Source organism: Salvia splendens, chromosome 16, assembly GCF_004379255.2.
Source record: "Salvia splendens isolate huo1 chromosome 16, SspV2, whole genome shotgun sequence".
NCBI lineage: Eukaryota > Viridiplantae > Streptophyta > Magnoliopsida > Lamiales > Lamiaceae > Salvia > Salvia splendens.
This window is the reverse complement of record NC_056047.1, coordinates 6,330,243-6,354,605: the sequence shown is the minus strand read 5'-3', so window position 1 is coordinate 6,354,605 and position 24,363 is coordinate 6,330,243. Positions and strand designations below refer to the sequence as shown.

Here is a 24,363-nt window from a genome sequence, read left to right as displayed (position 1 = left end):
AGGTGAAAGAGAGGAAAAAGAAGAGAAGGCAAGTGGGAAACATACTGGTACTAATATGATTAATTAAGTTGGCCCCTTTGTTAATTTGGCAATTAGGCTAAATACTTAAGCTTAATTTGATTATTAATCTGAATTTTAATTTGAAATTGATTAATTTTGTTTGTAGTTCAATAATTATAATTCTTTAAATAAATTATACATTATCAATGAGTTGATTTTAAAGTTTATAAGCTATTGACGCTGAGAAACTTATCTTAGATGTTTTTATTTCAATTTTATTAGTATAAAAGATAAAAGATTAACGGAATTACGTGATAATATTTTTACGAGCGTGTATGAAGTGTAATTACTTATGGTATGATTTAAAGTATGAGAAAGATTTGCATTATAATTTTTTGGCAAATAAGTATTTATAGTGATATTGATTTTCGTAATCAAATCTATTTTTTAGAGCACGAGAAAGTTTTGCATTACAATTTTTTGGCAAATAATTATTTATAGTGATATTGATTTTCGTAATCAATTCAATTTTCGAGGAAAAGTCAAGAGTCGGTATTTTGGTGCTCTTGGCCGAAAATTTGGTTTTTGATATTTATAAAATTTGACTTGAGCATAATGAATCACCAATTAATGACTTTATTTTTACGTCATTTAGGTTAGATAATTTCAAGATAAAAGAATTATATACCTTGTTAAATGGATTAAGTATCAAGTTTACTGTTAATTTCAAGTCGTTTTGTAACAAGATTAGTTTGTTTGAGACATATTTTATCGTTCATGTCAAGATTGGAGATTTTGACGCAATAATCATCAATTGTTTTTTAGGAATGAGACAAATTTTTATAGGAAACATAGTAAAAATAAAATGATGGATGAGAGAAACATCATGTGGTTAAAAAATGTAAAACTTTGAATTAGTTGCCACACACTATAAAATATACAGCAAACATGGGAATTGTATCATTGTTTTATTCAATAACTAGTACACTCCCTACTATTTGATTAATATTTTAGTCAAAGCTAATAAATCCCATTAACTGAATGAAGAAATATTGTGAGGATTCCTACAAAAATAATTATGGTCTATCTTAATCACGTAATTAAATATACACACTTAATTTTTTGTTTTCTGTAAAAAATCATGGATTAAATATGCCCGGTCAATGGATTTTGACCAAATAATAAATGTGACGAGACATTTAATTTTGTGAAATTAAATGACATAGCGTCGATCTACATTTTACGTAGGTAAATGTAGTATATTCACTTTCTCAAATCCGATTTCCGGTGAGTGAGAAATAGTGGATTAAAGTTGGGCATAATTAGCTTTTAATTAAAGCTTGGAGATGGAGCTTAGGGAATAATTAACTAGTGTTAATTATCCCACATTGGAGGATTAACACATCTTTAATGTGTATAAATTAAGTGACTTTATGTTACTTAATAATTATAGTGGACCAAGATGGGTGAAAGAGCCCACACGCGCGCACACGCGCGCGCTGCCGCCGCCGCCCGCCCGCCCGAGCCCGAGCCCGTGCTCGTGCTCGTGCTCGCGGGCCTCGGGCCTCGGGCCTCGGGCCCGAGCCCGATCTCGATCTCGATCTCGATCTCGATCTCGATCTTGGACTTGGACTTGGACTTGGACTTGGACTTGGATCTTGGCAATTGGTCTTTGGGTGGTCTTTGGGCTTGGTGCTTGGCCCAAACTATTCTTTTTGGACCACCGCCGAGTCAGCAATCCAAGTGGCTTGACACGTCGTCAAGCGAGGCACAGTCACGGTTGCCACGTGAGAAATCCACACGCTCCACACACGGGTGGCACATTACAGCCACACGCCTGTAACCGACGTCGGTTACGTTTTTGCCATGATGAGCCTTCAATGGCTGGTTGACCCTGCATGGTGGTTGGCCTATAAATAGGCTAGCCATACCACTGCATTAGGACACACACCTACAAGCATTCTCTGCATAAGCTCTCTCCCTCTCCCTGCATTGTCTTTCTGTCGAAGCTCTGCCCTCTCCTCCATCCCGTTCGCCGGAGCTCTGCTGATTGCGGTGCTGCATCAGAAGAGACGTAGCCGTTTTACCTTTGGGGACGACACGCCAAACCGAGAGCACTACCGGGGCGTATCTCGTCTTGCGGGAAGAGGCTTCCTCGACTCGGCTGTCATAGCATACTGGTTTAGTTGTTTCATTTTCGTTGTAACTTCAGTTCTTTTTTGTATTCCTTCTTTTGGGTTGTATTACGCCCGGTTTTGTTATCTTGTAATCCCAGAAACCAACAATCGCAAGACGAGATAGCTTGCCTTTGAAGGAATTTGAACTTCTAAACTGAACTAAAACTTCCGAAACATTAACACCTTTTGCTGGAGATGTCGACGGAATCCAACACTGCTGCTGCCAACGCCACCGCCGCCATTCCCTCCACCATGGCGACCACTGGACCGGTCAACACTTCATCGGCTCCCTCGATGATGCCAACTCCTGGCTTCCCAGCCGCTTCATCCACCGTCCCTTGGGTTTGGGACAACCCCTTCGGGGCGTCCACTGGTTCCACCTTTGGTGGTTCGGTTGGTTCCACTTTTAGTGGTTCCTTCGGATCCTTTAATGGATCGAGTGTTGGTGCCTTCGGGCTCAATACTAGTGTTGGATCTTTCGGGATCAACACGAATGCTGGGGCCTTCGGGTCTCATGCGGGTGCTAGTCCCTTCGGGGCTGGTACGACCATGGCGGGCTCTATGCCCAACATGAATGGTGGGGGCTCTATGCCCAACCAAGTTGTTGGCTCCTTCGGGGGCAACGGAATTGGTTCCTTCCAAGGACCAACTGCGGCACCTTTGGCACCAAGAATGATGCCACCTGCCGAGAAACCACCCAAGTTTGGAGGATCAGACTTCAAGAGGTGGTATCAAAAGATGTTGTTCTATCTGACAACATTGGGCGTCGCCAACTTCCTCACGGAGAACGAGCCGCCCGCGCCAAGCGACCAAGAGACTAGGCTCGAAGTCATGGCGGACTATGAAGCTTGGAGAAAAGGGGATTATCTATGTAAAAACTTTATTTTAAGTGCATTAGATGATAGCCTCTATAATGTATACTCCAATGTAACCACATCTAAACAAATGTGGGAAAGCCTAGAGAAGAAATATAGCATAGACAATGCTGCAGGGACTGAACAGGTTGTAGCATCCAAGTTTATGGACTACAAGATGGTCGACTCTCGACCCATCATGGAGCAAGTCCAAGAGCTCCAAATGATCATCCACTCCTTAGTGGCTGAAGGGATGACCTTGCCCGATAAATTCCTAAGGTGCACGATCATTGACAAGCTCCCTCCAAGTTGGAAGGACTTCAAGAGTTATCTCAAGCACAAGCGAAAGCAGATGACCCTTGAAGACTTGATCGTGAAGTTGCGCATTGAGGCCGACGTGCGCAAAAGTGATCAGAAGGCTAAAGGCTTCACCCCAAATGAAGCCAAAGCCAACCTGTTGGAGCGGGGCGGTCCCTCCAACAAACGCCCTCGCCCAAACCGTCCAAATGACAAAGGGAAGGGAAAGCAGCCTTCAAGGAAGTTTGAAGGCGACTGCTACAAATGTGGCAAACCGGGCCACTTTGCCAAAGACTGCCGCAGCAAGAAGAAGAAGCCGGCAGCCCACGTCGTTGAGAAGGAGTTCAAGGACTGGGATGAGAACGACCTCATTGCAGTGGTCACTGAAGAGGTTAACCTTGTTGATAACAAGGGAGGCTGGTACATCGACACCGGCGCTACTGCTCATGTTTGCTCCGACAGGAGCAAGTTTGCCTCCTACACTGCTGTTGAAGGGAGGAAGATCAACATGGGGAATCAAGCATCGTCCGAAGTCCTCGGCGTTGGCAACGTGATTCTCATGATGACGTCTGGCCTAACTATCACTTTGAAGGATGTGCTGCATGTCCCGGACATCCGCAAGAACCTAGTGTCAGGATCAATACTAGTTAATAAAGGGTTTAAACTTGTATTTGAGTCCGATAGGTTTGTCTTGTATAAGTTTGGAAAATCCATCGGAAAAAGGTTATGTAACCGATGGGCTTTTCAAGCTTAGTGTAGCAACTCGAAGTGTTGCGAAGCCATTGGCCAATAAGAATAAAGCATCTACTTCCTCTTATTTGATTGAGTCTTCAAATTTGTGGCATTGTAGATTGGGACATGTAAATTCAAAAGCCATTAAAAGATTAGTAAATTTAGATTTACTAAAGGCTAATGAATTGGATATCCAAGATAAATGTGAAATTTGTCTTGAAGCAAAAATGACTAAGTTGCCGTTTCACTCGGTTGAACGAAGCACAAAACCCCTTGAACTAATTCACACGGATGTATGTGATTTAAAGATGTTGCAAACTAGAGGTGGTAAAAAGTACTTTATCACTTTCATAGATGATTGCACAAGATATTGCTACATTTATCTTTTAAGAAGCAAAGATGAAGCAATAGAGGCGTTCAAAAATTATAAGAACGAAGTTGAGAATCAACTTGGTTGTAAAATCAAAATGATTCGAAGCGATAGAGGAGGCGAATATGTAGCCCCGTTTGAGGAGTTATGCAACGCAAGTGGTATAATTCATCAAACAACTGCTCCATATTCACCACAATCTAATGGTGTTGCAGAACGCAAGAATCGAACTCTAAAAGAGATGATGAATGCACTGCTACTCAGTTCAGGATTACCACATAACATGTGGGGGGAAGCTGTTTTGACAGCAAACTATATCTTGAATAAAATCCCTCTCAAAGGAAAAGATGTTACTCCTTATGAGTTGTGGAAGGGAAGGAAGCCATCCTACAAATACCTCAAAGTGTGGGGGTGTTTGGCAAAGGTGATGGTTCCTCCGCCCAAAGAAGTTACAATCGGACCTAAGACGGTTGATTGCATCTTCATTGGATATGCACTTAACAGTAGTGCATATCGATTTGTTGTTCACAAGTCTGAAATATCGACTATCACAGTAGGAACAACAATTGAGTCGAGGAATGCTGTATTTCTCGAAAATACCTTTCCTTGCAAAGATAAGGAAAATGTATCAACCAATTCTGAGACAAGAATTGAAGAAGCCACTAGTTCTAAACAAGTGGAAGAAGAAGCCACTAGTTCTAAATCAACAGATGCGGAACCTGAATCGCGCAAGCGTGCAAGGCCCGATCCAAAAGATACAGTACTAAGACGTGGTAATAGAGTCAGAACACCAAAAACTTTTGGTCATGACTACATTGCTTTCATGTTGGATGAAGAACCAACATCGATAAAAGTAGCCTTTGCTGGCCCAGACGGGCTGCATTGGAGAGAAGCTGTTCAAAGCGAAATTGATTCAATTTTGCTGAACCACACATGGGTGTTGGTTGATTTGCCCGAAGGTGCTAAACCTTTAGGATGCAAATGGGTTCTTAAAAGAAAGTTTAAGGCCGATGGAACAGTTGATAAGTATAAAGCCCGATTAGTAGTAAAGGGTTTTAAACAAAAAGAAGGACATGACTTCTTCGATACCTATTCACCTGTAACAAGGATTACATCTATCCGGGTGCTTCTCGCTATTGCTGCATTGCACAATCTCGAGATTCATCAAATGGATGTAAAGACCGCGTTTCTGAATGGTGAACTAGAAGACGAAATCTACATGGAACAACCCGAAGGGTTTGTAGTACCTGGACAAGAGAAAAAGGTATGCAAGCTCGTGAAATCCCTATATGGATTGAAACAAGCGCCATTGCAATGGCACTTGAAGTTTGATAATGTGATGTTATCAAATGGGTTTAAAATCAACGAGTGCGACAAATGTGTCTACATCAAGAGCACTAATAACGGTCATGTTATAGTGTGTCTCTACGTTGATGATATGTTAATCTTGGGTAGCAACACTCAAGTAATTAACGATACAAAGGCCATGTTAAAGAGAAACTTTGACATGAAAGACATGGGTCTAGCCGATGTAATTCTTGGAATGAAGATTCTAAGAACGAATGATGGAATCATCTTAACACAATCACATTATGTTGAGAAGATATTGAATAAATTCAAAGCCTATGATGGCGCGCCGGTTAAGACTCCAATTGAACTCGACGTTCACTTGAGCAAAAACAAAGGCGAGCCCGTTGCACAAGAAGAGTATGCACGGGTCATCGGGTGCATTATGTACTTGACTAATTGCACTCGACCTGACATTGCTTGTGCCGTGAACAAGTTAAGTCGTTACACGAGCAATCCAAGCAAAGAGCATTGGAGAGCTCTTGTGAGGGTTTTGAGATATTTAAAACACACTCAAAATCTTGGGCTACACTTCTCGAGATACCCCCCGGTGCTTGAAGGGTACTGTGATGCCAATTGGATATCCGATAATAGAGACTCACTTTCAACAAGTGGATATGTCTTTACTATTGGGGGTGGTGCTGTATCGTGGAAATCCACAAAACAGACCTGTATAGCCCGATCAACAATGGAATCGGAGTTCATTGCCTTGGATAAGGCTGGTGAGGAAGCCGAGTGGCTTAAGAACTTCCTTGAAGACATTCCATGTTGGTCTAAGCCAGTGCCACCAGTGCTGATTCACTGCGATAGCCAAGCGGCTATTGGAAGGGCAAACAATGGTTTCTATAACGGTAAGTCTCGACATATACGTCGACGACATAACACCGTGAGACATTTGATCACAACAGGGGTGATTACAATTGACTATGTGAAGTCAATAGATAATCTAGCGGATCCGCTAACCAAAGGGTTAAACCGTGATCAAATGAATAAGTTGCTAGAGGGAATGGGTTTGAAATCCACAAACTAAAGAATTGTCATAGTGGTAACCCAACCATGATGACTGGAGATCCCAAGAACTTGGTTCAAAGGGACAACTAAGCTATGAGAGTTCATGGAAAAACACTCAAACTATATCTATTCCCTAGAGAGCAATAGAGTGTTGGAGAACTTGCCTCGTGGTAAAGGCTAAGTCTATGACTTTTAATGGTTCTTAAGGATCTCAAAGAGATGGAATTCTCAAAGAGACCAAGTATGGCAAGGTACTTGACTAAGAATCACCTACGTAAGTGCGAAGTGTGGTCGCTTCATAAAAAACGCACTTATGAATCCAAAGTGGTGTCCAAGACCGCAATGGACACAAAACGTGAGAACGGATGAGGTTGAGGTGTTTAAGTGTTAACACCATTGTCTCGGTGCACGCCGTGGGGGATTAGTTCAAAGCATCGCGCTACTAAGCCGCCTGTGTATCCGATGGTGTCGACTATGGAGGGTTCAAAGTCAACAACTACCTATCCTTATGCTTATATACCTCGCGAGGGTTGAGCTTGTGTCTGCATGCATATGCATTCGGCTATTTCCACTCATGTGGGGGATTGTAAAAAATCATGGATTAAATATGCCCGGTCAATGGATTTTGACCAAATAATAAATGTGACGAGACATTTAATTTTGTGAAATTAAATGACATAGCGTCGATCTACATTTTACGTAGGTAAATGTAGTATATTCACTTTCTCAAATCCGATTTCCGGTGAGTGAGAAATAGTGGATTAAAGTTGGGCATAATTAGCTTTTAATTAAAGCTTGGAGATGGAGCTTAGGGAATAATTAACTAGTGTTAATTATCCCACATTGGAGGATTAACACATCTTTAATGTGTATAAATTAAGTGACTTTATGTTACTTAATAATTATAGTGGACCAAGATGGGTGAAAGAGCCCACACGCGCGCACACGCGCGCGCCGCCGCCGCCGCCCGCCCGCCCGAGCCCGAGCCCGTGCCCGTGCTCGTGCTCGTGCTCGCGGTCGCGGTCGCGGGCCTCGATCTCGATCTCGATCTTGGACTTGGACTTGGACTTGGATCTTGGCAATTGGTCTTTGGGTGGTCTTTGGGCTTGGTGCTTGGCCCAAACTATTCTTTTTGGACCACCGCCGAGTCAGCAATCCAAGTGGCTTGACACGTCGTCAAGCGAGGCACAGTCACGGTTGCCACGTGAGAAATCCACACGCTCCACACACGGGTGGCACATTACAGCCACACGCCTGTAACCGACGTCGGTTACGTTTTTGCCATGATGAGCCTTCAATGGCTGGTTGACCCTGCATGGTGGTTGGCCTATAAATAGGCTAGCCATACCACTGCATTAGGACACACACCTACAAGCATTCTCTGCATAAGCTCTCTCCCTCTCCCTGCATTGTCTTTCTGTCGAAGCTCTGCCCTCTCCTCCATCCCGTTCGCCGGAGCTCTGCTGATTGCGGTGCTGCATCAGAAGAGACGTAGCCGTTTTACCTTTGGGGACGACACGCCAAACCGAGAGCACTACCGGGGCGTATCTCGTCTTGCGGGAAGAGGCCTCCTCGACTCGGCTGTCATAGCATACTGGTTTAGTTGTTTCATTTTCGTTGTAACTTCAGTTCTTTTTTGTATTCCTTCTTTTGGGTTGTATTACGCCCGGTTTTGTTATCTTGTAATCCCAGAAACCAACATTTTCTTCTTCCTATCCATGCCCGCCATTGCACATTCCTTTCAAATTTCAAATATACGTTCTTAATCTTTTCTTTTTAACTACTCCATTAATTTTGTGTGCATCCCACAAATTTCAAATAGTCGTCATAATTTTTTAAAATTGAAAACTCTGCCATAATTCCGAGATGGGTCCTCATAATTCAACAGATCGGAACACATTTAATGAAATTATGTGATAGCAGTAGTTTCCAATTGAATTATTTATTCTTGTTCATTGTTCAATATCAAAATTTAAATGCCAGTGAGAAACGTGAAACAATGTGGTACTACTATTTATTATAGACTATTAAATGTGATACCTACAAGCCTAAATATTTTTACCAGGCCATTAATTTCTGAAAATAACGTGTCACATATCTTCAGACCATCCACAATAGCGCCCAGCCGACCGCCGGCGCGGGGCGGTCTATTGCAGTCGCCCAGCGGACGAATGGAGAGAGAAACCGCGCAGCGCTGGGCGGTGTCGTGGCGCTGGGCGATCCGCTCGGCGCTATTGCAGCGCCCGGATCGCCCAGCGCACCGCCTAGCGCGAAATTTAAAATTTTTTTTTTCGAAACACTATATATGCGCGCTTTGCTCGTCATTTTCATTCGCACCACTTGTTTTATTATTGTATTTTTTTAAAAATTAATGTACTTTTTTAAATTATTGTACTTTTTAAATTTTTAATAGTATTATTAAACTTTTCTCGTATATGTCTCGTAAATTAAATTTCGCATATTGTGTGATTGTTAATTATTTATTATTGTATATATTTGTTAATAGTGATGTGGATATTATGTGGCTAGGCTATGGCTGGGCTATTGCTGGGCTATTTGCTTGTTTTGATGATGTGGCAGGAGGATTTTTAGTGCTGATGATGTGGCAGTGGCTAGATTATGGCTGGGCTATTGCTGAGCTATTCCTATTGTGGATGACCTGATAAGAAAATTATGTCTCTGGCACCACCCATATCTATAAATTTGACTTAAATTTTGTTTTATATACGTAGTAGTATAATTTTAATAATGATATCTTGATATCATTTTTCAGTGTATAGTAAAATAGAAACATTCAATTTTTCAACATAAGATGCCGTAAATTCCCAAACAGAAGTACTATCAATACTTTGTATCGAAACACATTTAATTACAAAATCAGGTAAAATTTTGTGAATTTTTTTTAAAAATTTAATCCTAATCTTTTGTTATGAAGACTTATGATGGGGTACGAACTAAACAAGCCCAACAGCAGTGACGGCCCATCAGCCCAAAGCCCAAGGAAGAGTATGAGTTCGGCATTACCAAAGAGTTCGGAGGAGTTCGGCATTACCAAAGAGTTCGGCCTCAGCCTACAGCTCGGTAAAAGCCAACCAATCAAGCTCTGCTCTCAGGTCGGCATCAAGCTCTACTCTCAGATCGGCAACCAAAGCAGTTCGGTCTCAGTATTCGACCGAACAAGGAGTTAGTGGACCCATGCAGGATTTCCACAACTTCCAACACACCCACTACCACGTGGCGTCAACTCAGGCCACGATCTTAGGCCATGACCTACACGACATCCACGACTTAGGGTGGTGATGCAAGCCACGATCTTAGTTCAATATATAAATAGAACTTAGATCTGATAGAAAAGGGTTAGAATCTCTCTAGAGAAATAATCATATAGCAAGTCTGTGTTGTAAGCTGTAATTCGCAGATCAAGCAATACAAACCTGCCCTCATTTCTCCCCGTGGACGTAGATTTACCTCAGTAAATCGAACCACGTAAAATTCTCTGTGTCGTAATTTATTTTTACGAGCATTTATCATCATCGAAAATTCGCCGCTCGCCCTTATCGGCAATTAGCCTTACCAGACTACCGACAAAAGCCGAGAACTGGCTACTCAAAAAGAGTTTCTCCGTGTAAACACGGAGAGCCTCCCCCTGGGCAACCACGGCGGCAGCATCACTCCGTTTCGTCTGCTCTCGCTGGATGACGAGCTGGTTTTTGGCAAACTGAGCTTCATCCTGGGCCGAAATCCTAGCAGCTCTGGCTTTCTCAAAGTTTGCCTCGGCCTGCTCGGCCCGGTGACAAGCAGCCGCCAATTTCCTCTGCATCTCAGCATAGTCGTTGGACGCTTTGGAGAGTTCGACGGCGACGAGCTTGGAGAGCATATCGTTCCTCTGAAAATGGATAAGGAAAAAAGTCAACAGAGGGCACCAAAAATACAGGACAGAAGCCAAGCCAAAGAATCAAGAAGACAATTCACCTCGGCGAAGTCCGTGGGCCATAAAAATGGCTCACAGATATGCTCCGAAGGAGGCGCCAAGACCACGTCTTTCTCTGGCGCTCTCGGGGGCTTCTGGGTCTTCCCCTTCCTACTTGCCGAAGTCGACTCCGGCTTCTTTGGACCCGAAGAGGTCTTTTGCCTCTTCGGATTCTTCTCGGCATCAGGCGCCGAGCTGGTAGCCTTCTCTCTCTCCGGCTCCTCAAGCTCGGAGGACTTTCGGATAGCCTTATTCAGCATGAACACTGCCAAAAAGCAAGAAAACAAGGTTAGTTTTCTTCGTTAAAGCAGTAGAGCATAAAGATAAAGAGAAATCCTCACCCTCGGCCTCTTCGTCCGAAGACGAGATATTGAACACGAGGTCGCCCTTGACGAGCTCAGTTTCCGAATACTGTTTCCTAATCATAGGAATCTTATTGAGCTCGCCCTCGAGCTCGGCCAACGGTTCTAACCGAGGATGGGGAATCACGGACTTCGGCCTTCTCCAAGGAAAGCCCGGAGCCGAAGTCCTATTATAAAAAAAGAAACGGTTTTGCCATTTCGGCCACTTGGTTTTGCAGAAGGCCCTAAAAGGCTGTAAGGGGATCAAGTAAAACCAAGATCCTTTCCTTTTAAACTGGAAAAAATTAAGGATTGCCCTCAGAGACAGATCCTTATCTAGCCTACGAAGTTCGGCAGCAAAAGCCGATAAGTGCCTCCAAGAGTTCGGAGTCACCTGACCTAAAGGGAGTTGAAAAAAATCAAGAAGCTCTACAAAAGGTGGGGGAAGAGGAAAACGAAGCCCGCATTCTAAGCAGGCTTCGTAAACGGTGGCATAACCCTCCGGCGGGTCGTTAGCCCTATGATCATCGTCGGGAACCACCGCCTTCCCCCCAGGTAAAAAATATTTCTCGTGAAGGGATATCACAGTATCCTTACTCAAGATACTGTGAAAATACTCTACGGTCTTCTCCCCGGATTCTTTCCGGCTAGAAGACCCCTTATCCCCTTTCCTACCGCTACCCGACACCGAAGAAGAAGAAGAAGACATTCTTCTTACTTTTTGAAAGTGAAGAAAGTCTGAAGAAGCTCTGGAAAGCGGAAGAAAATTTCTCGAGAAAGAGAGAGTATAGAAGACGCAACAGCAAAGGTGTTCAAATGAGGAAGAAAGAGCATATTTATCAGATTCGGCGAAGATTTCAAAATCGTTGCACCGTTTCGAATCCCACCTTTTCAGGATTCAACGGCCGGATTTTACTGTCGCATTTAATGCAGTCACATGCAAGGCACGTCCCCTGACGTCAGCCTCCCCCGTACCTTTATCCAGAATGCCGAAGTGACTCGCTTCGCCGAAGTGATTCACTTCGTCTTTCGGGGGGGGTAGTGATGGGGTACGAACTAAACAAGCCCAACAGCAGTGACGGCCCATCAGCCCAAAGCCCAAGGAAGAGTATGAGTTCGGCATTACCAAAGAGTTCGGAGGAGTTCGGCATTACCAAAGAGTTCGGCCTCAGCCTACAGCTCGGTAAAAGCCAACCAATCAAGCTCTGCTCTCAGGTCGGCATCAAGCTCTACTCTCAGATCGGCAACCAAAGCAGTTCGGTCTCAGTATTCGACCGAACAAGGAGTTAGTGGACCCATGCAGGATTTCCACAACTTCCAACACACCCACTACCACGTGGCGTCAACTCAGGCCACGATCTTAGGCCATGACCTACACGACATCCACGACTTAGGGTGGTGATGCAAGCCACGATCTTAGTTCAATATATAAATAGAACTTAGATCTGATAGAAAAGGGTTAGAATCTCTCTAGAGAAATAATCATATAGCAAGTCTGTGTTGTAAGCTGTAATTCGCAGATCAAGCAATACAAACCTGCCCTCATTTCTCCCCGTGGACGTAGATTTACCTCAGTAAATCGAACCACGTAAAATTCTCTGTGTCGTAATTTATTTTTACGAGCATTCATCATCATCGAAAATTCGCCGATTCATCAACTTACTATACAATTATTGTACTCCATCCGTCACTTAATAACTAAATTATTACTCCATCTTTCTTCTTTACACTCTCTCAACTCTAAACTATTTATTACTCCATTTTTACAAAATAAATCTCTAAACTATTTATTACTCCATTTTTACAAAATAAATGCAAAAAATATTCCCACCACATGAGTAAAGATAAAAAAAGAGTGTTATGCTTTGTACTTGAAAAATTACTTGTGAAATCTAAAACAAACTTTCAATTTGACATATTAAATACTTAATTATTTACCATGCTCCAAATGTAGACTTTGGCCGAATTATTCGGTAACCTACTTCTAACTTTGATACATTTACATAAATAATAGTACTATCATTTTTTTTCAATATCAGTCATAGATTCATGAACGGCATTTGCTGACCTAAGCTTCCACAGTGGGACGAATGTCCTGACGGACTTTCCAAAAACACCTTCTCCCACGTCATAAGAACATCCCACTGCACTGTCATGTTATAAGGATATCCCACTGCACAATGACTGACATCCTGACGGACATCCACAATAATTATAAAAAAAATTTAAAAATCGGGACGTCCGTTGGGAACCCGCAATGGCGGACGTCGTCGGAACTCCGGTGTCCGCAAGCGACGTCCGCGCTCGCCTCGCGCTAGCCTAATGGTGGACGTCCGACACCGGTCTGACGTCTGCCGCTGCGGATGATCTTAGAAACACTTAATTAACTTGAATGTGTTGAACATTTCTAGCTGTTAATTAATATGTGAATTTTTGTACTAACTCATTAACTATTTCATGACTAATGTGGCAATACAAGATTCATTTTCTTTTGTAAATTAACCAGATTCACATGATTAAAAAAATGTAGCTAAAAAGTTTCCTATAACATTATGCAGAAAACACGAAAAAACAGACAAAATCTTACCGATTTAATGATTCAAATTTGGATGTTTGAATTTGAGTTAGACTTTAAATATGGACGATAACAACTTGTCAAAGCAATCAACTGAACGTACAAAATGAAAGATTTGAAAACGATTTATGAGCAAACCCCAAATATTATTAGTATAAAATTAGATGTGAAGTAATACGTTTCCTTCTGTTTCATGACTTTATTCATGAGTTAGTAAATGCTTGAAGAGTCACAACTCAATAAAAAGTTTGTTGGAACTAATTATTTAGTGAAGCACTTAGTCTATAGCTCATGAAATAAGTTAATAACTAAGTCAATTTTTTATTTTATGCAAATTTCCTTTTAATCGATCCGTTTTTATTTTGAGTGAAAAAATATTTTATAAATTTTAATATTAAATGAATTAAGTTAATTAGATTATAATTAAGTCATTAATTTGGTCAAACACCTTTAACCATTAGTTTTAACAGAAAAAATAAGTTTGAACCAAAGCGGACAAATTACTCACTACATACAAAATGTTTTAAGTTAATATAAATCATACAAAATGTTTTATTAGAGTTACGAGTTTATACAATCTATTAAAATATTTTGTACTAAATTAAAACATTGGTAAAACGTGTCCTCGCCGGTGAATTTGGAGTCTGGTTTACATGATTCATCAATTTGTTGAACAAATTCACCGTCTAAACCTTGAAAATCAAATTAGAAAGCTAAAAAAGATAGGACTAAACATATCAGCAATCCTCCTCCCCATCCTCCCACTTGTACTTCCCTTTCTTCTCTTGACGGTATTGCTCCGTCAACAGGTCAAAGGATTCTTTTGTTGTAAAATTCGTCGGGTCCATGAATCTGCAAGGATGAGAATCGAACTTTTAGTTGCCGCAGTGGTTACAGAAATCACTGGGGCTGGTGTTTTTTACACCATGGGAGCGCTTCTAGTACTCCGTAATCGGGAGTTTACTGTTGCGGCGGAAATGGGAACAAAGTTTATGATTGCAAGGGAATCTTCCTTGCTTTACCTTTTTCTTCAACGGCTTCTCTTTTGCAGAAATGCAAAAGGAAGTTGCTGCATTTCCTCCGCCAACCAAACCTACAAAAAAATAACCACAATCAATTCTTAATTTTGTAAAAAAAAAGAAGAAAGTTTATTTTACTTAGAGAATGAATCATATCTCTAATTTAAAGTTAGAAATACAAAATAATCTAATTCAAAGTTAGAAATACAAAATGAAAACACAGATAACATGTTTGCTAATAACTACGGTTGTAGTATAAAACATGTTATCTGCGTTTTCATTTTGCATTTCTAACTTCGAATTAGATTATTTTGTATTTCTAACTTCAAATTAGAGATATGATTCATTCTCTAGATAGAATAAACTTTTTTTCTTTTATTTACAAAATTAAGAATTGATTGTGGTTATTTTTTTGTAGGTTTGGTTGGTGGAGGAAATGGAGCAACTTCCTTTTGCATTTCTGCAAAAGAGAAGCCGTTGAAGAAAAAGGTAAAGCAAGGAAGATTCCCTTGCAATCATAAACTTTGTCCCCATTTCGGCCGCAACAGTAAACTCCCGATCACGGAGCACTGGAAGCGCTCCCATGGTGTAAAAAACAACAGCCCAGTGATTTCTGTAAACACTGCGGCAACTACAAGTTCGATCCTCACCTTTGCAGTTTCATGGTCCCATGTCCGTGGAAGGCGAATTTTACAACAAAAGAATCATTTGACATGTTGATGGAGCAATATCGTCAAGAGAAGAAAGGGAAGTACAAGAGGGTGGAGGGGGAGGTGGAGGGGGAGGATTGCTGATATGTTTAGGCCTCTCTTTTTTAGCTTTCTAATTTGATTTTCAAGGTTTAGACAGTGAATTTGTTCAACAAAGTGATGAATCATGTAAACCAGACTCCAAATTCACCGGCGAGGACACGGCTGAGGGAGAAGGGGTTGGGAGCGGGCAGCGGCGCCCTATTGCGTGGAAACGGCGAGCTGCGGCTATGAAACGGCTATGTGAGAAGGGGGGCGGCGGTGGGAGGCGGCTGTCCTCCTATGTTATCTTTATCCAAAAGATTTAAAAGGCGGCAATATTCAAAACATAAAATATAAATATGAGAAAGAAAAATGAGGGACATTATAGTGTATATATATTATTCAAGCAATTTCCGTTTTCTTCTATCAGCATATCCAATGGCAAGTGCGTAGTTGTATGAATTGTAAAACGCATTACAATTAAGGCAGTTATGATATTTCATTGTGGGCAATTAAGTGTTGATCTGACAATTAATCTTAAGAGGTTGCCGAGTCATGGCAATTAACTTTTTCATTCCCGTAAATGTTATTTTTATTAAAGCAAATGGTAGTGGTTTTTATATTTTAATTGAGATTAATAATAAAATAAGTTAATTAGGTTATAACTAAGTCAATTTTTTATTTTATGTAAATTTCCTTTGAATTGATCTGTTTTTATTTTGAGTGAAAAAATATTTTATAAATTTTAATATTAAATGAATTAAGTTAATTAGATTATAATTAAGTCATTAATTTGGTCAAACACCTTTAACCATTAGTTTTAACAGAAAAAATAAGTTTGGACCAGAGCGGACAAATTACTCACTACATACAAAATGTTTTACCAATGTTTTAATTTAGTACAAAATGTTTTGTATGTATTGTGTAATTTGCACGTTTTGGTCCAAACTTAGTATTCGGATGAACAAAAATAAAGGGTGCTATGATCGATTTTACCTTGCCCCCAACGATGCTCCACACACTGTCACTGCCTTCTTCAATCTCCAATGCACTAGAATGGTCAATTGCCAGTCGTAACGGAGGATCCTGGGCATCATTAGGGGGAAACAGTCTCAGAAACAAAGGAGTAGCTCGTACCAAGAAAATAATTAATATTCCATGGATAAACAAACAAACCTTGACATAGTGGTTTTTGATGGACGGTTCACGGAACAGGACACCAAGTCCATGAACATAGCCATGTAATTTATCTTTATTTTCGTCGGGGCATGCCAAGCATATATTTTTCAAACCCTCTTCATGCAAGTCCTTGTTAATTGAGCAGGTCTAAGGATTGTCTCCGACAATTTCCTCATCTACATGAAGCCTCATAAGATCAATGGAGACCTGAAATGGAATTTCCGAGCTATCTGGTTCACCTCATTAGGCATAAGCAAATACCATACACTCACAACTTCACAAGCTTTAAGAAAGAAAGGTTAAACTATGAAGTAACACACGAATATATAAGCAATCTCATTTCCCAATTCCCATTTTATGTTTCCACCTTGCAATATTGATCTTCTAATGGAAAAATATAACAAGCTCCTAAAATGGAGATACATTCTGATCAAGTAAATTTCTACAATCTCTAGTAATATATTAATTTATTTTCAGATGAAGTTGAATCAATCACCACATATATAATGGAGAATCGAGAGTTAAAATTCGACAACCAAGATCAACAAAAACTCATCATTTCTTTTAGTAGAAAAGATACATGATTTACATAGATCAATTCAATTCATAGTAACAACTGTAATAAAGGAAGCATAATGTAGGTAAGCATAACAACGATAGAAAACCAAATACCTCACATCCAACGTGAACCCATTTCTTCATAGGGAACTCAATCTCCGTGGAGATACATGGAACATCAGTCAAGGGAATAGGATTTTCGGGATTGTAAGCCTCTTTGTACATACACAGCAGCGGAAAGAGCTTCATTTTCTCCTTGTCGTCCAAGTACAAAAAAAGGCTGATTACAAGCGACATCTGGATGCTTCCGCATAATGTTCATTCATTGAAACTAAGCAGACACCTTAAAGAGCAACGAGATGAAAGACCATACTGTCACTTTCTCTAGACATAAACAAACAAAACACAATAACAATACTATCATCTAGCATCATACCACAAGCTTTCCGATACACAATGTGAGCAACGACACATAAAATCATCCTCATCCCACAAAAGCCTTCTTCATCAATTCATAAGATGACATAAAAATGAAAACCCAAGTGTCCAAACATCCTACATTTACTTAAGCCACCTAAATCAGCACAAATGAAGAACACAAACCACAAGAATTCCCCAAATGCATAAAAAAACTCAAGCGCCTTAAAGATTCAAACTTTCTTGAGTAAGTGAAGAACCCTACTCCATCATCAACAGAAAAAAGGGGTATTGAAGCATTCGCAAACCTGAATCAAAACTGAAGAAGGGAAAGAAGCACAATCATCAATGTAAATCCAGAAACAGAGCGCAAAACATCCATCTCCCTCTTCCCCATCGTCTTCTCTTCTGAAATCCACTTTGAGATTCCGCAGGGAAACATAATCTCTCTCCTCCGTTGCACTGAAATCACTCATTTTCCCCCAAAATTTTGCTTGATCAAAACTTCAAAACGCAGAAAGCCTTTGCGAGAATCGGCGGTTTTTGCAGATTTTCACCAATAGTGAGGTAGAATTTCAAGATAGTTTGAATTGAAGGTCCTTTTTTTTCCTGTAATTTTGGTTTGTTTTGTGGGGAAGTTGAGAGTGGAGTTGTTGTGACGGCTGTTAATTGACCCCGCCTCTAAAATTTGGGTTTTGCTTCCATGTTTCGCACCTATATTATGAAAAATAGTGTCCCCGTAAAATCACAACGTTTTCGATCAAATAGAAATAAGAAAATCTATAGAAATCAAGGGAGTTATGATATTTCATTATTGGTAAAAGAAAGTAAGAGCGATTACCTTTTTTATTGAAAACGAAGTGAAAACGTTGAGTGTAATTTAAAATAACAATAATACAAATTGAATTAAAAACGTTGAATCGTAGACATATCTGTTGACCACTTCTCTTGTTACATTTCTCTTAACTTAATTCTATAACTTAATATAAAATCAGTTATTTTATAGATATCATAACGGGGTTATATATATATATATCTGCAAACTTTGTTAATGGAGTGTACAAATTTTGTCACCAGTACCTAATGTCAACGGAATGTACAAATTCTATGAACGGGGGCTGATATCAGGGGAGTGTACAAATTATGTCAACGGGCGTGTGCAAATTCTGTCAATACAATTTTCCATATCATATCCAATTTGAGACGTTACCTAATAGGATACTCCCTCCGTCCCCCATTTGAGTCACTCTTTTCCATTTCGAGCCGGCCCTGAATAGGAGTCAGTTTTCCCATTTACCATTTTTGGACATCAAAATTACTCTTTATTACACAAAAAGTCAAAGGGACCCCACATTTCACTACCTAACTCCATTTATTACCCCACGTATTCAAACTTTTCCAAAAAACTCATGCAGAGTCAAAGAGGGATTCAAATTGGAGGACGGACGGAGTAGTAATTAATGCGTATATATATGTGTATATAACAATGTATAGTAGTCATTTATGTAAAAGCTGTCAAACTCACCCCAACACGCCACCACCAATTCATGATTGTACTACATGTCAACCACCCACTTTTAATATGGGTACATAGTGGACACAGATCATCTGCTGTGCATTGAAACACACCAATTCATTGATTGTGTGCGCGCATGCCATGTAGTATAAATGTGCTATTTTCTGGTATCATATGGTATAATTGTATTTTCCAATATATAATGTAATCCCTCATTTGTCTTGTTTTATTTGTCACGGCGTATTGATATCTTTCAACTCCTGTGCTTTATAGGTTAGTGATGAAGAAGTTGAGACTATCCTCCCCACTGCCGCTTACGCCCTTGCCAAAATACATATGCATCTTGTACACAGTGGGTAAGATGTACATAAAGTTGTTTTTTCAGCACAGATTTAGCTTCTAATTTCTCTTTGTTACATACTACTCCATGTGTTACGACTGTGACTAATTGTTATTATATTCTGATACATATTAATATATTATGACTATGGTGCATATGCATAGTTGCATACTTTGTTACACAGAAGAAGACATATTTGAATTTCATATAGGTACATCTTTTTTATGAAACTTCAGTTGATCCGTGTCTAGCTGTAATACTTTGTTCATCTTAATTTCACCACCAAACAGTTGAATTTTCCAGTTATTTCTGATGCTTGTAATTTTGTGCAATTTTAGAACTTGGTTATGAAATGAATTCACTAGGATATAAAAATTATAGTATTTTTTTACCATGTGTGAGGAAACTTACTAACAATTCATCGGAAGTTTTAACTTCAATTTTAGAAACTTTGGGTTTTATGCAGACAATGGTGAAGATGTGGACGGTTTACCAACTGAAGGCGTTGAGATTGCATGTTTCCATCTGGTACGACATTGATCATGCTACAGTTAAACATTTATAACATAACCATATCTTTCAATAAGTATTAAGGGTTTCATGGGTGAAAGATTCTTTTGCAGTCATCATCTGGAGACTACAGGATGTGTAAATCTTAACAAATGTTATCTTTGGTATCCAAAATAAGATCAGGCCTAAATCTGTCTTTATAAGCAGAGCCTAACCGATATCATAATTGATGTTTGGGAAGACATTCTCTTTTATCCTAACAGTTACAAGGAAGGATAAACTAGGAACGTTAAAAAGTCAAAGAAGCAAAGAACGATTTCAATGGACACTTAAATAGAAACACTGCACTGTGGGAGATTTACAAATTACTCTTTCTTAAAAATATTATCATCCTTGAATAATTCTTCTATATATTCTTCTTCATGCAGGATGGTTCTCACTATATGATTTATACACCTTCCGACCCACTTCTGTTTGTTGCAGTGAAGGTAAAGTATTTGGTTCTTGCAACTGAAGTCTGTACTGACGTAAGTTTGATTTACATACAATTACATCTACTTACAAGCAACTTTCTATGTCTCTTTATTGTTGCAGGACAAGGATGGTGTACTTCAAATAGCTGATGACGTAAGTAAATTCAACCTTTAAATATATAGCTGAGTTGATTAGTTACCTCTTGCTTATTGTGGTTTGAAATCTGGCGGCCAAAATTTGCAATGTGAATGTTACGAAGTTAAAAAACTATTATCACATTGTTATGTTTGCCTTCGGTGTATTCCTTCTTGGTTTACAAAATTTTGAGTCACGACCGGGGTCTGCCTTTGCATAAACAGGAACTCTTGGATGATCCTGCTATTATTAGCGCCATAGACGAGGAGACTGAATTCAATGCTTTAGTGGTATGTATGAAAATCTTACTGATTGAATTTTGTTATTAAACCTTACTATCTTTCCAATCTCGTTTCTGCAGGAAGAAGAAGCTGCTCTTCTCGATTCATTGCTTGGGAAAAGGTGATTAGGTTATTATCAAAGAAAGCAGGTTACAAATGTCTGAGTTGAAATCATCAAAATAGGTAGCTTGTAAAACTTGACATTGTATATAATACGATTCATTAGTTGTTCTGTTCCCCTAATGTAATTAATTTTCGAGATCGATTATATTTAAAATTAGGAACATTGCAACCGATGGGTTTACTGCCTTTTTTCCACTAAAGCAGCCTCTTCAACTACATTAGTGCTAATACAAAGAAAAGTCTGAAAAAGATCAATTATAAGTTTAAAAAACATTCTTTTTGTTGGGGACGCCTCAATATTTACGTTGTATGCGATGTCAATGTGTGTCACGTAGCGACATACGAAAAATAATTTTGCATAACAAATGACATTATTCTCATATTTAAATAGTTAAATATGGAGTATATAATTTTGTCATTTTCAAACCACCCCTTCACCGATTATATAATGCTCTATTATATCGCTATCACATTAACAAAGAAACAATAACAAAATATTTTTTCTCGCCATGTTGCTATCTATCATCTACACTTATGCCACATGGCCCACACTCAATTTTTTTATATCATATCAATCTTGAATTGGCTGAAATTTAATTTAATAGTAGAAATTTTCAGAATATGCACAAATTTATGTATTTAGTTAAACACCAATATTAAAAATTATAAAGAAAATTTAAAAGTCACTAACAATAGGCGACTTTTATATCCAATTCACCCTAAATTTAATTGAAATCATGTTAAATAAATAATACTTCTCAGAAAACAACAAGTCGTTGTAGTATAGTGGTAAGTATTCCCGCCTGTCACGCGGGTGACCCGGGTTCGATCCCCGGCAACGGCGTTTATTTTGCTTTTTCCAAAGAAATATGCATACATTATTTCTGCTCGTTTTATATTTTATAATTATATAAAAATAAGAAGATTATGCTCTAGCTTTTCGCAAAACTAGTATTAACACGACATATAATTTTCAATTAATGAATACAAATTCTGAATAATTCAATATAAATATACACTAATATCATTAGCAATTTACTTCTCTCTCCTCAATCTAAGTGAAGCATTTCCTATTCAGCATAGGATTATATATCATTATTTTTAAATGGGCAATTAGTAAAAAAGATCACGAAGTTTGGTCAATTATTTTGTAACTTTTGAAAATGACCGATTAAATCATAATTTTTAACTATTTTCTCAATTGTCTCATGGATTTAATTTTGGGAAAAGTTGAGAATGGCGTGGACGTCTAGAACGTATGAGGTGGAATAAATTATTAAACGACGTCGTTCTATTCCATATTTACCTCTTCTATATGAATTATTCAAAAAGATTTCTTAATAAAGGTAAGAATTAGTTTTTACTTTGTCTCTATCACCACGTAAGTATGAATTGATGAGTTATGTTATGATAGTTCCTCACCTAGGTTGAATGATTGGGGATTGGTTGAAAGTTGAAACTCATTTATCCTAACTGATTTTAGTATTTTAGATTCATGCATGTATAGGGATTATTGCATGTTTGTATTCTCACATTGCATTTGGCCTTTGGGTACTATATATAGATAGGGTGTTGTGTTGCCTCCTCATCTAACGTCGAATATCGGAATCTGGAAAACAAGAACGGGAAGAAATGGTTAATGGATTGCTTTCTCGCTCATCACAAACTTTGCTTGCACTCAACAAATTTATACACATTATATATATTCTTAAATTTATGTCTCACTTTTTTGTATTCTGTTATATTCTCTTTAATTACACCACAATAATCACAGGTTTTTCTTCAACAGCGTGATGGACGAGGAAAGAAGGAAAAGAACCAAGAGAACTACATTGGATCAACTTGAAGAGGTTTATAATTTTCCAAATCCATTTACTTTTTTACATGCATAATTAATAATTAGGGTAATGCATGAGTTCCACAGTTTAATTCGATGAAAATGTTGTTCAATTTAATTTTTTTAATTAGGGAAGAGTTTTCTTCTAGCTCTGGTGAAGAGTTTGAATATAGCGATGATGAATTTTTATACGGCTCCATAAATTGTAAGTTTATATTTGAACATTCGCACTAGATTTGGTATACATATTAACTCTAGCTATTTATTTATGAGAATTAATTTTATTTTTCTTGTATGTATATTGCAGCTGGAATAGATTACTGGGAGGATGATAGTTATTATTCTGATGGGGTATGTACAACAACCAACCAGTAATTTTTATTACTAAGGAATTATCTGTGTTCTCTTAGGTTATGTACATTTAAGTATTAGATATTATTTGAGAAAATTAATTAGGAAATATTGAAGGTCCAATAAGATCAAATCCATGACTCAGCCTGGTTATAATTGATTAATTAATTTAATTAATTGTACAACTGAATATATTTTATTACAAAGAATAACTAAGCTAGCCAGTACATTCATATCAAGACCATGTCCCAAATAAATAACTAAACCTAAATTAAATAATAATACTAATGTTCAAACTTCAAATACAAATTAATAAAGCTGACTGAAATTGGGTTTTAACCAATTTTTATATTAATATTTTCTAGATTTATTGTATTTTGATCAGGAAATTGAAAAAGATGATGTTGATCCTGACCAATTATCCTATGAGGTAAAAGCAAATTAGTACTACAAATTATCGCTCTTTCTCTAGCTCTTCTTCTTTTTCTTTACTCCTTTTCTTTTCTAATTCAATAAAGTGTAGTTAGTTAATTACTGCATTTTCTTCTTTCTGCTGTATTCGAGAAATAGACACATAACACATAAAATTTGTTTGAATGAAAGCAGGAGCTGATTGCCCTTGGAGAGATGGTGGGAGTAGAGAACAAGGGATTATCACAAGATGAAATTGCTAAATATTTACGTCCACGTACATGCAACTCTACCTCCAATTTGATTATTGACAGGTAGAATAAATCCCACTTTCCTAATATTTTCCTTAAAGTATTCATTAATTCATTGAATTTCTTAAAATAAAAATGTACTATATATATACATATATATATAGGTGCGTGATATGTCAAGTGGAGTATGAAGTGGGGGAGGATCTAGTTAGCCTGCAGTGTGATCATCTTTACCACAGTGATTGTATATCCAAATGGCTTCAAATTAACAAGGTAACACAAATTGGGAATACCTTAATCTCTATAATCATGTGATAATTTATGTATCTCACTCATTGATCATTTAGATAAGGCTTCTACTAATTTGTTCATTTTCGCAGATTTGTAACAACGAGGTCTGTACAGCAACTTCCTCGAACGAAAAGAACAGTGCATAGTTAGGATGATTTATGTAGTGAACTATTTATAACTTGGTAGATGATTTCATAGAAGTATTTTTAGTTCTTTAGTGTTGTACTATTCTTTTATAAACAAAAATAAAAAGATGAAAATTGTG

The 24,363-nt window shown here is 38.6% G+C and overlaps 1 protein-coding gene, 2 long non-coding RNA genes and 1 other non-coding gene across 8 annotated transcripts; 3 read left to right on the top strand and 1 right to left on the bottom strand.

Moving 5' to 3' along the window:
• Positions 1–14,956: 14,956 nt before the first annotated feature.
• On the bottom strand, positions 14,957–18,251 carry LOC121771422. 4 transcript variants are annotated; one of them, XR_006044036.1, is made up of 5 exons: positions 17,887–18,251; positions 17,598–17,716; positions 17,276–17,504; positions 16,601–16,810; positions 14,957–16,510 (listed from the first exon to the last, which is right to left on the bottom strand). It is a non-coding gene; the product is annotated as an uncharacterized LOC121771422 (long non-coding RNA). The 4 variants fall into 4 exon arrangements; XR_006044037.1 differs by lacking the exon at positions 17,598–17,716 and having other exon boundaries at positions 14,957–15,731; positions 16,421–16,510; XR_006044035.1 differs by having other exon boundaries at positions 17,598–18,251.
• A 1,052-nt stretch (positions 18,252–19,303) lies between these two features.
• LOC121771421 lies at positions 19,304–21,111 on the top strand. Of its 2 annotated transcripts, none has more exons than XM_042168196.1 (6): positions 19,304–19,450; positions 19,901–19,962; positions 20,373–20,432; positions 20,539–20,571; positions 20,778–20,843; positions 20,915–21,111. In XM_042168196.1, exons 1-6 carry the CDS (start codon positions 19,375–19,377, stop codon positions 20,957–20,959), a joined length of 342 nt encoding a protein of 113 aa, XP_042024130.1. In that variant the 5' UTR covers positions 19,304–19,374; the 3' UTR covers positions 20,960–21,111. The 2 variants fall into 2 exon arrangements, with proteins under 2 accessions (XP_042024130.1, XP_042024131.1); XM_042168197.1 differs by having other exon boundaries at positions 19,364–19,450; positions 19,881–19,962.
• A 618-nt stretch (positions 21,112–21,729) lies between these two features.
• On the top strand, positions 21,730–21,801 carry TRNAD-GUC. The gene has a single exon. It is a non-coding gene; the product is annotated as a tRNA-Asp (tRNA).
• A 918-nt stretch (positions 21,802–22,719) lies between these two features.
• On the top strand, positions 22,720–24,361 carry LOC121771423. Its single transcript, XR_006044038.1, has 7 exons — positions 22,720–22,807; positions 22,926–22,999; positions 23,102–23,145; positions 23,531–23,575; positions 23,752–23,870; positions 23,972–24,080; positions 24,188–24,361. It is a non-coding gene; the product is annotated as an uncharacterized LOC121771423 (long non-coding RNA).
• The last annotated feature ends 2 nt before the right edge of the window (positions 24,362–24,363 follow it).

Coding starts and splice junctions, on each gene's coding strand:
- LOC121771421 (XM_042168196.1), top strand. CDS start 19,375: ATGAAGAAGTTGAGACTATCCTCCCCACTGCCGCTTACGCCCTTGCCA. Junction 19,451..19,900: donor ATGCATCTTGTACACAGTGG/GTAAGATGTACA, acceptor GGTTTTATGCAG/ACAATGGTGAAGATGTGGAC. Junction 19,963..20,372: donor AGATTGCATGTTTCCATCTG/GTACGACATTGA, acceptor TTCTTCATGCAG/GATGGTTCTCACTATATGAT.